Source organism: Hemiscyllium ocellatum, chromosome 10, assembly GCF_020745735.1.
Source record: "Hemiscyllium ocellatum isolate sHemOce1 chromosome 10, sHemOce1.pat.X.cur, whole genome shotgun sequence".
NCBI lineage: Eukaryota > Metazoa > Chordata > Chondrichthyes > Orectolobiformes > Hemiscylliidae > Hemiscyllium > Hemiscyllium ocellatum.
In genome coordinates this window covers 57,436,846-57,450,940 of record NC_083410.1, presented here as the reverse complement: position 1 = coordinate 57,450,940, position 14,095 = coordinate 57,436,846, and the positions used below count along the sequence as shown (strand labels likewise).

At 41.3% G+C, this 14,095-nt stretch overlaps 1 protein-coding gene across 5 annotated transcripts in view; it reads right to left on the bottom strand.

Annotated features, from left to right (window-relative positions):
• LOC132819436 (echinoderm microtubule-associated protein-like 6) overlaps positions 1 to 14,095 on the bottom strand; it is a 512,298-nt gene that overhangs the window by 411,076 nt on the left and 87,127 nt on the right. For all 5 annotated transcript variants that reach the window (XM_060830942.1, XM_060830941.1, XM_060830940.1 and 2 more), the window contains exons 6-7: positions 10,218 to 10,353; positions 9,820 to 10,021 (exon numbers count right to left, since the gene is read on the bottom strand). In XM_060830942.1, the coding sequence (XP_060686925.1) occupies positions 9,820 to 10,021; positions 10,218 to 10,353 (338 nt within the window). The remainder of the gene's footprint in view (positions 1 to 9,819; positions 10,022 to 10,217; positions 10,354 to 14,095) is intronic.

Genomic DNA, 14,095 nt, shown 5'->3' with positions numbered 1-14,095 from the left:
CTAACCAACCAGAACAAAATTAGGCCACAATAGAAGGTGAAATTATGGGCAAAACTGCAACTTGGCCCCAAAGTAGTATCATCTACTTCCTAAATGAAGGGAACAATATGTAGTGATTGTAACAATGTCAGCCGGCGGACCTCATGGAATCTGACTTTCCTGATTGGATCAGATTAGCAGCCCCAATCAAGGAGCCTGGCTGATAGTTATAAACAGGAGTGTCCTCCGCCTCAAATCTACTTTGAATTAGTCCCTGCCCTCTTCAGTTCACTTTTTTGTTCATGTAGACATTGCCCTTGAAGAGAGGGGTACTGCTTGTCACTGGCCACTAGGGTGCTTTTTCTTCCTGGTGGTGGAATGTGAATAAAGTTTCTGCACTCGATAAAAAAATAAACAGAGGTGTCAGAGATACTGCTACTCTTATAGTCGACTCTAAAGAGACAATACTAAAGTCAAGGACTGTTCACGCGTAAATAAAAGGCAACTTGGTAATGGGATACCGGCTTCTGTGGAATTACTACAGTGGTGATGAGATTGGAATATGTTTCTGAAGAAATTCGTTTGGAACAGTTGCTTTTTGAATTGGGATAATCATTTCTGGCATATTCGGGAAGCTTGACTTGTTTGACCCTGCTGTCAAAGACTGGGCCCAATATGTGGAAAGAATGTGTTATTTCTTTCCAGGCAAATGACATTGAGGCAGATGAAAAACAACCAGCAATTTTCCTGACAGCTTGTGGACCCACAGTTTTTTCAGTTATTAGGAGCCTAACTTTCCCAAAGGCACCAGATTATAAAATCTTTCAAAATTTGATGGATTTAGTTAAGGAATATTATGACCCCAAGTCTTCTCTAATTCTACAACACGATCGGTTTTGCTCAGCAATTCAAGAACCAGGAGAATCTGTATCAGGATTTTTGACAAGGTTAAAAGGACTGGCAGCGGCATGTGACCTTGGTTTAACCCTTAATGAGATGCTGAAATACCGTTTGGTATGTGGGATTAATGATGTAACTATGCAAAAGTGCCCATAAGCTGAAGCCCAACTGGACTTCAAATAGGCACTACAAATGGCTATATCATTGGAGAATGAGGCAAGCAGAGCACGTGTTGCAGTGTTTCCAATGGAAGGGATCACCCTTGCCAGGTTGACTGAGCTAAGGGAACACCATTTGAGTGAAGGCAATTAAATAGCCACACTCAGGACATATCCTGAACAGAGGGATTCTAAGTCAGTCTACAGCAAAACCAACAAAACAAAGCCAAGCCTTGGCCAAACAGTTACAATTTTCTTCAGGATCCGGGCCGGCAAGCCATTATAGTTGCTGCCAGAATGCTGAGTTCAGGCAGCAAACTGAGGAAGAGAGTTTATAGGCCAGTATCCTGGAGAATGCAAACCCTGGGGAGTCCAGCTAATCTGGTTTGGGACAGATACATTGCTTAGCAATATCCAAATCAGAACCAAAATAAACATCTTGGTTAAATGGTCATCCGTTTCTACTGGAGGCCGATACCAGCACGGTCATTTCAGTGATCACAGAACCAGTCTTTAATAAAATTGACTCCAACCCTTAAGCTTGCGCAAGACCTCGGCCAGACTAAGAACCTATACCTGGGTACTTTTTCACAATAAGAGTATAATTTTGGTTCCAATCTCTTAGGAGAAGCAGCTGGTTTAGTTGCCATTGAATATAGTAATATGCTTGGGCCCAAGCTTGACGGAGCAAAATTAGTTGAGAGAGCTTCACCTAGAGTGGCTCAACATTTTATGGTTAGAAAATGGCTGCCTGAGTGAAGTCCTAATTAAATACACAGAAGGCTTTCAGGAGGGTCTGGGAATTATCAAAGGAGCCAAGCCACCTTGCATGTTGACCAGGAAGCAATTCTGCAAGGCCCACCTAGTGCCATTTGCCTTACGAGTAAAAGTAGAGGTAGAAATCAGGAGGCTGGATTGCAAAGGAATCATCAAACCAGTCCAGTCGTGGAACCAGGCAGCACAGTCATGCCGATTTTGAAGCCTGACAGGTCGGTTCACCTTTGCAGGAATTTTAAATAAATGGCAAACTGCTTTTCACAGCTGGATAAACACGCAATTTCTCACAGAGGATTTGTACACAAAGCTGGCTGAGAGGCTATCTGTCATGAAGCTGGACATGAGCCACGTATACTTGGCAATTGCAGTTAGATGACGTTTTCCAGAAATATGCTACAATTAATATCCACCAACACACTAAAACAGCAGCTAATGAACTTGAAAGACCCTATACAGACAAGAAGCAAAACTAATGTCATTTACAAAATACTTAGCAAAAACTGTAACACTACATTGGATAAACAGGCAGAAAAGTAGCCACCAGGATACACGAACATCAACTAGCCACAAAAAGACATGACCCGCTCTCACTAGTATCCTTTCATATGGATGAGGAAGGACTTCGACTGGGACAACACATCAATCCTTGGAGAAGCTAAACAGAGACACACACGAGAATTCCTAGAAGCATGGCATTCCAACCAGAACTCTATCAACAAACACATTGACTTGGATCCTATTTACCATCTCCTGAGAAAAATAACCGGAAATGATATCACCAAAAATGATATCTCAGGAAATGACCACCAACCCAAAGAAACCTAAACAGATAAATAGAAAGTGGGCTATATCACCACTGCTTAATCCAGAGGCTCACTGAAGATGTTACTTAGTATGGTATCACCATCAATTTTGATGTCACCTGCCAAATTACTCACTATATGTCTGCTCATATCCAAATCATTTATATAAATGATATAAAGCAATGAACCTAGTACCGATCTTGTGGCACACCACTGATCACAGGCCTCCAGTCCAAAAAGCAAATCTCCACCACCACTCTGTCTTCTACCTCCAAGCCAATTTTGTATCCAACTGACTAGTTCTCCTTGTATTCCATGTGATCCAACCTTGTTAACCAGTCTACAAAGTGGAAGCTTGTTGAACGTCTTGCTGAAGTCCAAATAGATAATATCTACTGTTCCTCCCTAAAAGCCATCAGCAAACCAGATGGGTTTTACCTTCAATTGACAATGGTTTCATGAATTTTATTAAAGTTTTACTGCCATGGCAGGATTCGAACCTGGATTCCCAGAATATTTCCTGAGTCTCTGAATTAACAGTAAAGCAATAATACCACTAAGCCATTGCCTACCTACTGAAGGTTATTTAATCTTGGGTATCTTGCCAAAGTCAAAGCTGACCTGTTGTTCTTGCCAGAATGGGGAATACTACACCTCAGCACCTGCAAACAATTAGTAATTGTTGTCCCACAAGTCATCAATCTGGTTGAGAGAAAAAGACTCCCATTTCTCTGGAATGCACTTCTGCAATAGGGAGGCAACCTCACCACCTCCAACGCTGGGGAGGTAGTAGGTAGTTACCTCCTTGCAGCAGAAATAATGTGAAGAAATATTTCTCATGTCAGCCAAAAGACTGAGCATTTCACTACATCCAAATGTCTCCTGATACTCTTACAATACAAAGGGCTAGTTATCCTTGTGTGAGACAGGGGTGGGTATAGACCGATAACTCATCAGTATGGAGAACAAAGGTTTTTAACAGAATATCTCACTCCTATATTATAGACATAACCTTCAAAATAGGAAGAGAATCCTTAAATGGTTATAATGACTCAACATATATATCAGTAATACTGTTTCACTCAATGGTTAGGAATCAGAATGTTTACTGGAGTCAGGCAAGGCAGTCTTTTGTTTATATGCTTCCTACAGCTTTAGCAGAGTCCACCAGAAAACATTTGGGCATACGATGATAATGAAAATTCCGACAGCAAAGACATCTGAGCAATATCAGCATCTTCTGTTCAGATCTGCTGTTGCTGTACAGATTGATGTATGTCAATGAAGTGTTCAGCTAGTCTTGAGTGTCAATGTAATTCTTAACAACAGCAATGTTCTTTGGGAACTGTGCTGACAATTATTTGCTTGTTACACCATAAGGTCAGACTACTAACATTACTGGTTGTATCACTCAGAGAGGTCAAGCTGTGTGCACAAACATCTGGAAAGTGTACATGGCTATCATGAAAGAGAAACTGGACATATGGGAGTGATGGTCCCTTTCCATTGAAGGAACAACATCATCAGGTGCAAACTTTTCTCTATATGGCATACATTTCATCCATATCATTTCTACATCACAGCATTTACTAGAGTGATCTGATCCAGAGATCAAAAACAGATAATATATTAAATTCTAGGTAAAGGACAAAAACATGTATCCAGTGTTGTTTAAAGACATAAGAGCAGAAGTAGAGCATTCGATCATTCAGTCTACTCACCACTCAAAGAGATCATGGTTGATCTGATAATCCTCAACTCTGCTTTCCTGCCTAAACCCACTACACCTAAATTTGCTTACAGATTAAAAATCTGTCTATCTCAGCCTTGACTATACTTAATGACACAGCTTCAACTCTGCTCTGTGGTGAAAAATTTTCTGTTCTCTGATAGAAAAAATTCCTCTACATCTCAACCTTAAATGGGCAACCTCTTATTTGAGATTTCTGCGCCAACCTCATCAAGTCCCTCAAGAATATATATGGTTCAACATAGTCTGCCTCTCATTCTTCTTAACTCCAAAGAGTACAGACTCAATATACTCAATCTTTTCAAACAAGAAAATCTCTCATATCCAGGATCAATACAGTGAATCTTCTCTGGAATGCCAGTACATCTTTCCTTAGTTAAAGAGACCAAAACTGTTCATGGTATTCTAAATGTGGTCTAACTAGTGCCTTGTATAATTTTAGCACTGTATTCCCTTTGAAATAAAGGCCAATAATTCACTGATCTTCCCATTTAACTGCTGAATTTGTATGGTAGCTTTTTATGAGTTATACACAAGGACCCCCAAATCCCTGTGTACTGCAACTTTCTGTTGTTTTTTTGAGATCACTTACGGTGTGGAAACAGGCCTTCAGCCCAACAAGTCCACACCGACCCTCCGAAGAGCAACCCACCCAGACCCATTCCCCTACATTTAACCCTTCACCTAACACTACAGGCAATTTAGTGTGGCCAATTCACCTAATCTGCACATTTTTGGACTGGGAGGAAACCGGAGCACCCGGAGGAAACCCACGCAGACACGGGGAAAATGTGCAAACTCCACACAGACAGTCGCCTGAGGCGGGAATTGAACCCAGGTCTCTGGCACTGTGAGGCAACAGTGCTAATCACTGTGCCACTGTGCCACCCATTTAAGAAATATTCTTCCTGCCACAGTACACAAGCATTTTCCCATGTTACATTCCATCTGCAAGTTCTTGTCCACCTACTTAGCTATTTGTATCCCTCTACAAAATTGCTTTGTCATCTTCATCACTTGCCATCTATTTTGTATCATCCTTAAAAATGGCTACACTTCCCTCATCCAAACCATTAATATGTATTGTTAATAATTAAGTCCACAACCTTGAAGCACTCTACTAGTTAGGAGTTGTCAGCCTGAAATGACTCATTTATCCCAACTCTATCTTCTATTCGTTAACCAAACATCTATCCATGCTAATATACTACCACGGGTTATCTTATTAAATAGCCCTTTTTACAGTTTCTTAACAAAAACCATTTCAAAATCCTGCATGTTACGAGTTTCCCTTCATTTTTCCTGCTTGTTATCTTCTGACACAATTTTCATAAGACTGTCAGACATGATTTCCATTCATGAAGGCATGCTGACTCTGTTTGATTATATTATGTATTTCTAAATGCTCTACCATTATATTATTCATAAAAGAGAATAACAGAAATTTGTTAAGTGGCCTATAGCTACCTGTTGTGTCTCCATCCCTTCTAAACTAAAGGTGTAAATTGGTAGTTTACAAATCCTCTGGGACTTCTCCAAAAGCTAAGGATTCTTGGATGATTATCACCAATTCATTCACAATCTGAGCAGCTACTTCCTTTAACATCCTAGGACCTAAGTCATTAGGTCCAGGGGACTTATCAGCTTTTTGCCCCATTATTTTCCAAAGTACCTTTTACTTAATAACTGTATATATTTCTACCCACCTATCTGCCCCTTGATTCTTTAGAAGGTGCAATTTGGAATGCTATTTGTGCCTTAAATTCACCTTGTTCCTCATTACTAGGATTTGAGTACAGGACTAGATTTGAGGATAGGAGTAAGGATGTCTTGCTGCAGTTATACAATGCCTTGATGAGGCCATACCTTGAGTATAGTGTGCAATTTTGGTTTCCTAATCTGAGGAAGAACAGTCCTGTTATTGAGGGAGTCCAGCAAAAATTCGCCAGACTGATTCCTAGGATGGCAGGACTAACATATGAAGATAGATTAGATTGGCTGGGTTTGTACTCACTGGAATTCAGAAGAATGGGGGAGGGGGAGATCTCATACAATCATGTAAAATCCTGATGGTACTGGACAGGCTAGATGTGGAAACAATGATCCTGATGTTGGGGAAGTCCAGCATTAGGGGTCATAGTCTTAGTCATTCAGGTCGGAGATGAGGAAGAATTTTTTCACTCAGAGTTGTGAATCTATGGGATTGTCTACCACAGAAAGCTATTGGGGCCAGTTCGTCAGGTATATTCAAGAGGGAGCTGAACATGGCCCTTGTGGCTAAAGGGATCAAGGTTAAGGATAGAAAGCAGGAGTGGGATACTGAAGTTGCATTATCAGTCATGGTCATATTGAATGATGGCACAGGTTCAAAGGGCCAAATGGCCTACTCCTGCACTTGTTTTCTATGTTTCTATTATTTCCTCAGCTTCATTCTCTATGGGGGTTATGAACACTTTGTGCTCACTTTTCCTCTGTTTTTTACTCACATGTGGGACATGAGTATCCCTGGCTAGCCAGGATTTATTGCCCATCCCTAGTTGCTCAAGAAGGTGATGGTGAACTGTCCTCTTGAACTGCTGCAGTCTTCCTACTGTGGTTTGCTTTTATAACATTCTAGGACCATTTATGTTTACTCGTGGAGGTATTGGATATATAGGAAAAGGCCTTAGTGGAATCTGCATTTTCTTTACACTATTCATGGGATGTCTGTACCTCCAGCCCTTGTGAATAATGAGGACTTAGTGTACTGCCATAGAAATTCTTCCTTTTTCCATTCATTTTTTGCAATTTTGAAGTTTTATAAGATTAGTATGCTTAGGGACTATATCTTTTGATTTATAAGAATGTTGTAATTTAGAACGGTACATTTAAATTTAGCATAAAGGGAAGAAGCGATGTGACATGCTGGAGCCTGCATGGCAATCGGTCCAGCTACAGGTCATTCTGCTATAATGCGTGTTTCGATAACACAAAATTGCTATAACACACCTGACAAATTGGGGACAGTTTCTAAAGCACAAAGGTTTAAAGCATGTATTGTTATAACGCGATTCCGGCCTCAATAGTTTAAACAGTACCTTTTCTTTTAACAAAGATTGTACAAGAACAGAAGTGGGGCATTATACCAGAACTGACTGTAGTTTAATCGTAAAAGACCAAAAGAAGACAGATTCTTTTTTTGAGGAAACTACAAGATATTTACACTTAGAGGTCCCCTTAAGTACCAGAAATGTAGTGTTATGGATATATCATATTTAATATTTTTTGAGAACTCATTTTTTAAAGAGTTGTACAAAAAAAGATGGAGTTCTGTGGAGAACTGTTCTTTAAAAAAAAGGGATCCTCGAAAGGTCATTTGGAGTTTGGAATTTCATGTAACAAGGCATTTTTTTTGTAGTCACATGACTTCAGTTAATCACTTGAACTCTCTTCTTTGAAATTACCTGTCTATATTTTATTGCTATGGTTAGACATTGTTTGAGGAAAAGCTCCCTGAAGGAAATGCTGCCCAAGTCATCTCCATGCCTTTCCGAAACATTGTTTTGTGAGCCCAGTGTGAAATCTGATTGTTGAGGCTTCCGTGATGTGGTGGTAGTGTCCTGATGCTGAGCCAGGAGGCCTGGGTTCAAGTCCTACCTACTCCAGTGGTGTTAATAACAGTTTGATTAGGAAAATATCCAAAACCTGATTATAATCCTTCAGGGTGCTGGGAAGACTTCACAACACATTTTTTCTGAGTAAACTACATCTGCCAAGACCCCAAAGACAACTGCATGTGCCCCAGAATGCCAGATTGATGGCTATCTGAAGATTCTATAATTTTTGCTACCTTCCTTCAAGAAATAAAATGTTGTTTCCCCAAAAGTGAATCTCTGCAGAGGGAAATCAATTTTCTTGTCCTTTACTTGATGTGTATGTTTTGGGTTATTCAGAGGAATAATACTTACATTTTCATATTACAAATTATGTTTCTTAACCAGTTTTGCATTTATGTTTAATAATCTTTAGTTATAATAAATAATAAATTTTTATTTATTAATAAAACCTGATCAATGGATCTTTTATTCTGATTTTAATATAAAGAGTATAGCGTGGCCATATTGGGAACTAGGTAAAACTATGTTGTGACCCATGGAATAGTAGGACTAGAGGGTGACAGTGCACGCTTCCCATCTTCATCATATCAATAGTATCAATATTAAGTTGGAAATAACTATCATTGAAAAAAAACTACCTCTTTACTTATAATATGAGAAGCAATTGTGATCATTGATAACTGAGAAGCATTTCTACTTAGACACAAAGCTCAAGCATTTTCCATTGCTGGGAAGTAGCTTAAGAAGAATTTTTGAGATCAAGTTCCAGGCTTCCCTACAAACCCAGGTAGACAGGGACTGCAATTTTGTTTTTGCTTGCAGTCAACTAAGAGATAGAAAACAAGTAGCAGTTAAAAGTAACCAGGCTGATACCCTAAGCAGACAAAATGCTGACACTACTGTTCAACATGCGAATTGTAGATGAGAGCTTGCACTCAATTTGCAGAGCAAATTCATTAGAATTAAAAGCGGCTCAAAGTTTTGCTTAGTTTAGAGATAGAAGAAGACAGCTGAAGTCTAACCTTTAGAGTGAGAAACAGTTCTAGTATTAGAGATCACCAAAGAAACAGCCCTCTTTAAGCTTGGAGCACAGTGATTTTTTTGCTTTAAGACTTAGATTTTCAAGGATAGTGTTGAACTACCAGGAATTATTTATTTCTATAGTTGTAAATGGTACTTAACAAGAAAATAATAGTTTATCAACAGTGTATTTAGTCATTTGGAAGTCAGTTATCTGGACATCTGGTTTGCAATGTAATGATGCCCAACAGCATGGGCTCAATTCCTGAGATTACCAGGACTCTCCTTCTCAATCACCCCCTTGTGTGAGGCATGGTGACCCACAGGTTAAAGAATCAGTTAACTCTCTCTAATGACAGCCCAATTCTAGCCTAGCCTTAGATCTCCAAATTCAGACATGCAATGAGACTGCAGTAATTTCATGTCCAAAATTGAGAATGGAGAACCCCAAGACCAATGCACCCAGAGCTTGTTTACTTTTAATAACTATGTCCTTGTATTTAAGAGCATAATATAAATTGGGCTACCAAAACCCAAACATTGAGATTAACATTTTAGATATTTTTGAGAAAATTTGCACCAAACAGTGAGTATACATAAAAAATTTTCTTGTAACCTAAGAAATATTGCATGCCTAATATTCATATCATTATTTTTCTATATGAATTTGTTTAAGTAGTAAAATGATGACATTTTGGCTTTATTAAAAACCACTGGAAAATAGTTATGTTGAAAATAGTACTCTCTCTTCTAATAATAACACAACAATAAATTAAACTGCAACAACATGAAAGACAAAACAAGCCCTGAAAATCAAAGCATGAAAGAACACTAACCGTACAGATCGATCATCACTGCCTGTGACAACCAATGGTTTCTTAGGATGAGCTGCCAAGCCCCAGAGCTCTCCTTCACAGTGGCCCTGCATGATAAGGAGAGGTTTATCTCGTTCTCGAACCATCACTTCAAATATTTCACTGTCCTGGGTTCCTGCTAGAATACGGTCGCTTTTCCAACAAACACTCCTGATAGACAAACCTTTTGAAAAATATTAAAGCAAAGTAATCGATACAGGAACCTCTGGTACCACTATTATGTAAGTTAATATAAAGAAAAACTGTTATAGATTCAAAACAGTAACTTCTTGTGATGTTCTGGAGTGCTCAAAATTTATTTAAGTCATATTTTAAAGCAAAATGTCAACAATATGTAGCCCAAAAGCAGATTACAATACCTTTGTATCCCTGATCAGTCTCACGAAGATCAATTTTTGTGATTGGTTTGAAATCAGTGTCCCACAGTCGGATGCAACCATCTCTCCCTCCAGTAGCAAAACCTTCTTCACAGGAGTACATACTGAATATGCCTGCCTACCAAGGTAAAATAAATTATACTGAATAGATATTTTGCATTCTGAGTATTTTAAACTGGAATTTCACTTTACTACATTTAACACAAAGGTAAATTCCTCCAGTGCTCAGAGCACACAGGCTGGAGCTAGGTAGGACTACAACAAAAGCACCAAATCTGCTTTAAACTCCAATCTTGAACCAGTGAACTTAGCCTGCAGACTTTAAACATTGTACATAATGCTTCACAAAAACACACTTAGAGGTGAACCAGTTAAAATCGTTTTGAATAACTTATAGTTGTAAGTCAGATCTTTCAAATTGTAAATTGCATTTATTGTAAACTGCGACTATGTTAGATTATTTTACAGTGGAGTAGAAACAAGAATATGAAAAATAATTACAAATGGTGAGCAGATAAAGTGGTATAGCAAAAATACAAAAATTAAAATGCAGCATTATCACCAAAGAACATAAAGAAAATTAGGATGGATAACTTTAAAAACAAATTAAAGAAAGCTCAGGAGAATCATATTACACCTGGAGAATAATCCAGAAGAGAAAAAATTAAACAGTTCATATGAAAAAAACTGCATTTTAAGTGGCTCATAAAGGGCAACAATATAAAAAAATCAGGTCCAAGGAAACAATCAGGTCACATGCCAAACTTCTGCAAAAGGAAAATGAAATTGCCAGCAGTTGATTGAAATGAGCAAAGAAAATTTAGCATACATTGATAGAACTGTCCTCGCTCATGGACACAGGACTGAAGGCAGAGTGGAAACTTTAATATGAAAGCCTCGAGTCAGTGGTCCAATATATTCCCACCTCCAAAAATCTCATGGAAGTGATCAAATGCAGTGTTTATCTGCCCAACAGTGAAGGTTATCAATTTGAATTAATTAGGCAAGTCCAGACTGTGTTACTGCAAAAACACAGCAAGTCAGGCAGCATCCGAAGAGCAGAGAATCGACGCTTGAGGCACAAGCCCTTCAACAGGAACGAAGCTTGTGAGCCAAGGGAGTAGAGAAATACATTGGAGGGGAATAGGGCTGGGGGCGGGGGAGATAGCTGAGAATGTGATAGGTAAATGAAAATGGGGGTAATGGTCGGAGAGGAGGGTGGGAAGGAAGATGGACTGGTAGGACAGGTCATGAAGGCGGTGGCATGTTGGAAGGTTGGATCTGGGATAAGGTGGGAGGAAGGAAAATGAAGAAACTGGTGAAATCCATATTGATCATGTGTGTTTGGAGGGTCCCAAGGCTGAAGATGGGGATTTCTTCCTTCAGGCATTGGGTGATTAGGGTTTGGTGATGGAGGAGGCCCAGCACGTGCTTGTCCTTGGTGGAGTTGGAGGGGGAGTTAAAGTGTTTAGCCACGGGACGGTGGGGTTACTTCATGCATGTGCCCCAGAGATGTTCTCCAAAGCGTTCTGCAAGTAGGCATCCTGTCTCCCCAATGTAGAGGACACCACACCGGGAGCAACGGATACAGTAAATGACATGCGTGGAAGTGCAGTTAAATCTCTGATGGATGTGGAAGGCTCCTTTGGGACCTTGGACGGAAGTGAGGTGGGAGGCGTGGGCACAGATTTTGCCATTTTTGTGGTGGTAGGGGAAGGTGCCGGGAGGGGGGGGTGGGTTGGTGGGGGGCTTGGACCTGACAACACAGTCGCTAAGGGAGTGGTCTTTATGGAATGTAGAAAGAGGTGGGGAGGGAAATATATCTTTGGTGGTGGGGTCTGTTTGTAGGTGGCGGAAATGGCGGAGGATGATGCGATGTAGCTGAGATTGGTGGAGTGGAAGGTGAGGACCAGAGGAGTTCTGTCCTTGTTGCAGTTGGAGGAGTAGAGTTTGAGGGTGGACATGTGGGAAGTGGATGAGATGCATTGGAGGGCATCACTGACCATGTGGGAGGGGAAATTGCAGTATTTGAAGAAAACCCCTTATTCCCAATTTTTCTGCCTCTGCCTCATCTGCTCCCAGGAGGACCAGTTCCACCACAGAACACACCAGATGGCCCTTCTCACCTTTGCAACACGTAGCCTTCCACTCCCTCCGCCCCAACCCCAACTTTACCATGAAACCAGCAGACAAGGGGGAGGGCGCAGTGGTAATTTGGCACACTGATCTCTACACCGCTGACGCCAGGTGCCAACTTGCTGACACCTCCTCCTACTGCCCAGTTGATGATGACCTCACCTCCCATCACCAAACCATCATCTACTCAACCATACACAACCTAATCACCTCAGCAGATCTCCCACCCACAGCTTCCAACCTCATTGTCCAAGAACACGCACCACCTGGCTCCACCTCTTATCTAAGATTCACAAACCTGATTGCCCTGGCTGACCTATCATCCCGGGTGGCTCCTGCCCCACTAAACTCATCTCCACATACCTTGATATTGTCCTATCTGCCTGGCCCAGGATCTCCCCACCTATGTTCAGGACACCACCCATGCCTTCCACCTCCTCCATGGCTTTCATTTCCCTGGCCCCCTATGCCTCATCTTCACCATGGACATCCAGTCCCTATACACCTCTATCTGCCTGATGAAGGCCTCTAAGGCCTCCGTTTCATCCTCTCCCGGCATCCCTACCAGTACCCTTCCATTGACAACCTCATTCATTTGGCTGAACCGGTCCTCACACTCAATAATTTCTCCTTCGAATCCTCCCACTTCTTCCAGACCAAAGGGTAACCATGGGCACCCGCATGGGCCTCAGCTATGCCGTCTCTTCATCAGGTACATGGGATAGTCTACACCAGCACCATTCCCCACCTTTTCCTCCGCTGCATTGATGACTGTCGCAGCACCACCTCGTGCTCCCACTCCGATTTCCACCCACAGTCCAAAGATGTGCAGATCAGGTAAATTGACCGTGCTAAATTGCCCAAGGTGTTTGGTGAATCAGTCAGAGGGGAATGGGTCTGAGTGGGTTACTCTTCAGAGGGTCAGTGTGGACTTGTTGGGGAAAATGGTCTGGTCCCACACTGTAGGGAATCCAATCTAATCTAATCAAAGAGGTTGAACAGTTCATTAATTTCACCAACACATTCAACCCAAATCTTAAGTTCACCTGGACCATCTCGGAAAACTCCCTTCCCTTCCTGGATCTCTCTATCAATAGTGACCGACTGAACATGGACATCTTCTACAAACTGACTCCCACAGCTACCTGGATTACACCTCCTCCCACCTTGCCTCCTACTATCCCTTATTTGGAATTCCTCCGACTCTGCCTCTTCTACTCCCAGGAGGGTAATTCCACTACAGAACACACCAGATGGCCACCTTCTTCAAAGACTGCAATTTCCCCTCCTACATGATCGATGATGCCCTGCAGTGCACCTCATCCACTTCCCTCACCACCGCCTCGAACCCCATTCTTTCAACCGCAACAAGGACAGAACCCCCCTGGTCCTCACCTTCCACCCACCAACCGACGGATACATCACGTCATCCTCCGCCATTTCCACCACCTACAAACAGACCCCACCACCAGAGATATACTTCCCTCTCCATTCCTATATGCATTCCATAAAGACCATTTATTCCATGACTCTCTCTGCCCATGCCTCCCACCTCACTTCTATCCAAGGACCCAAAGGACCCACATCCATCAGAGATTTCCCTGCGCTTCCACATGTCATTTACTATATCTATTGCTCCTGATGCGGTCTCCTCTACATTTGGGAGACAGGACACCTACTTGCAGAAAGGTTCAGAGGACATCTCCGGGACAGATGCACGAAGC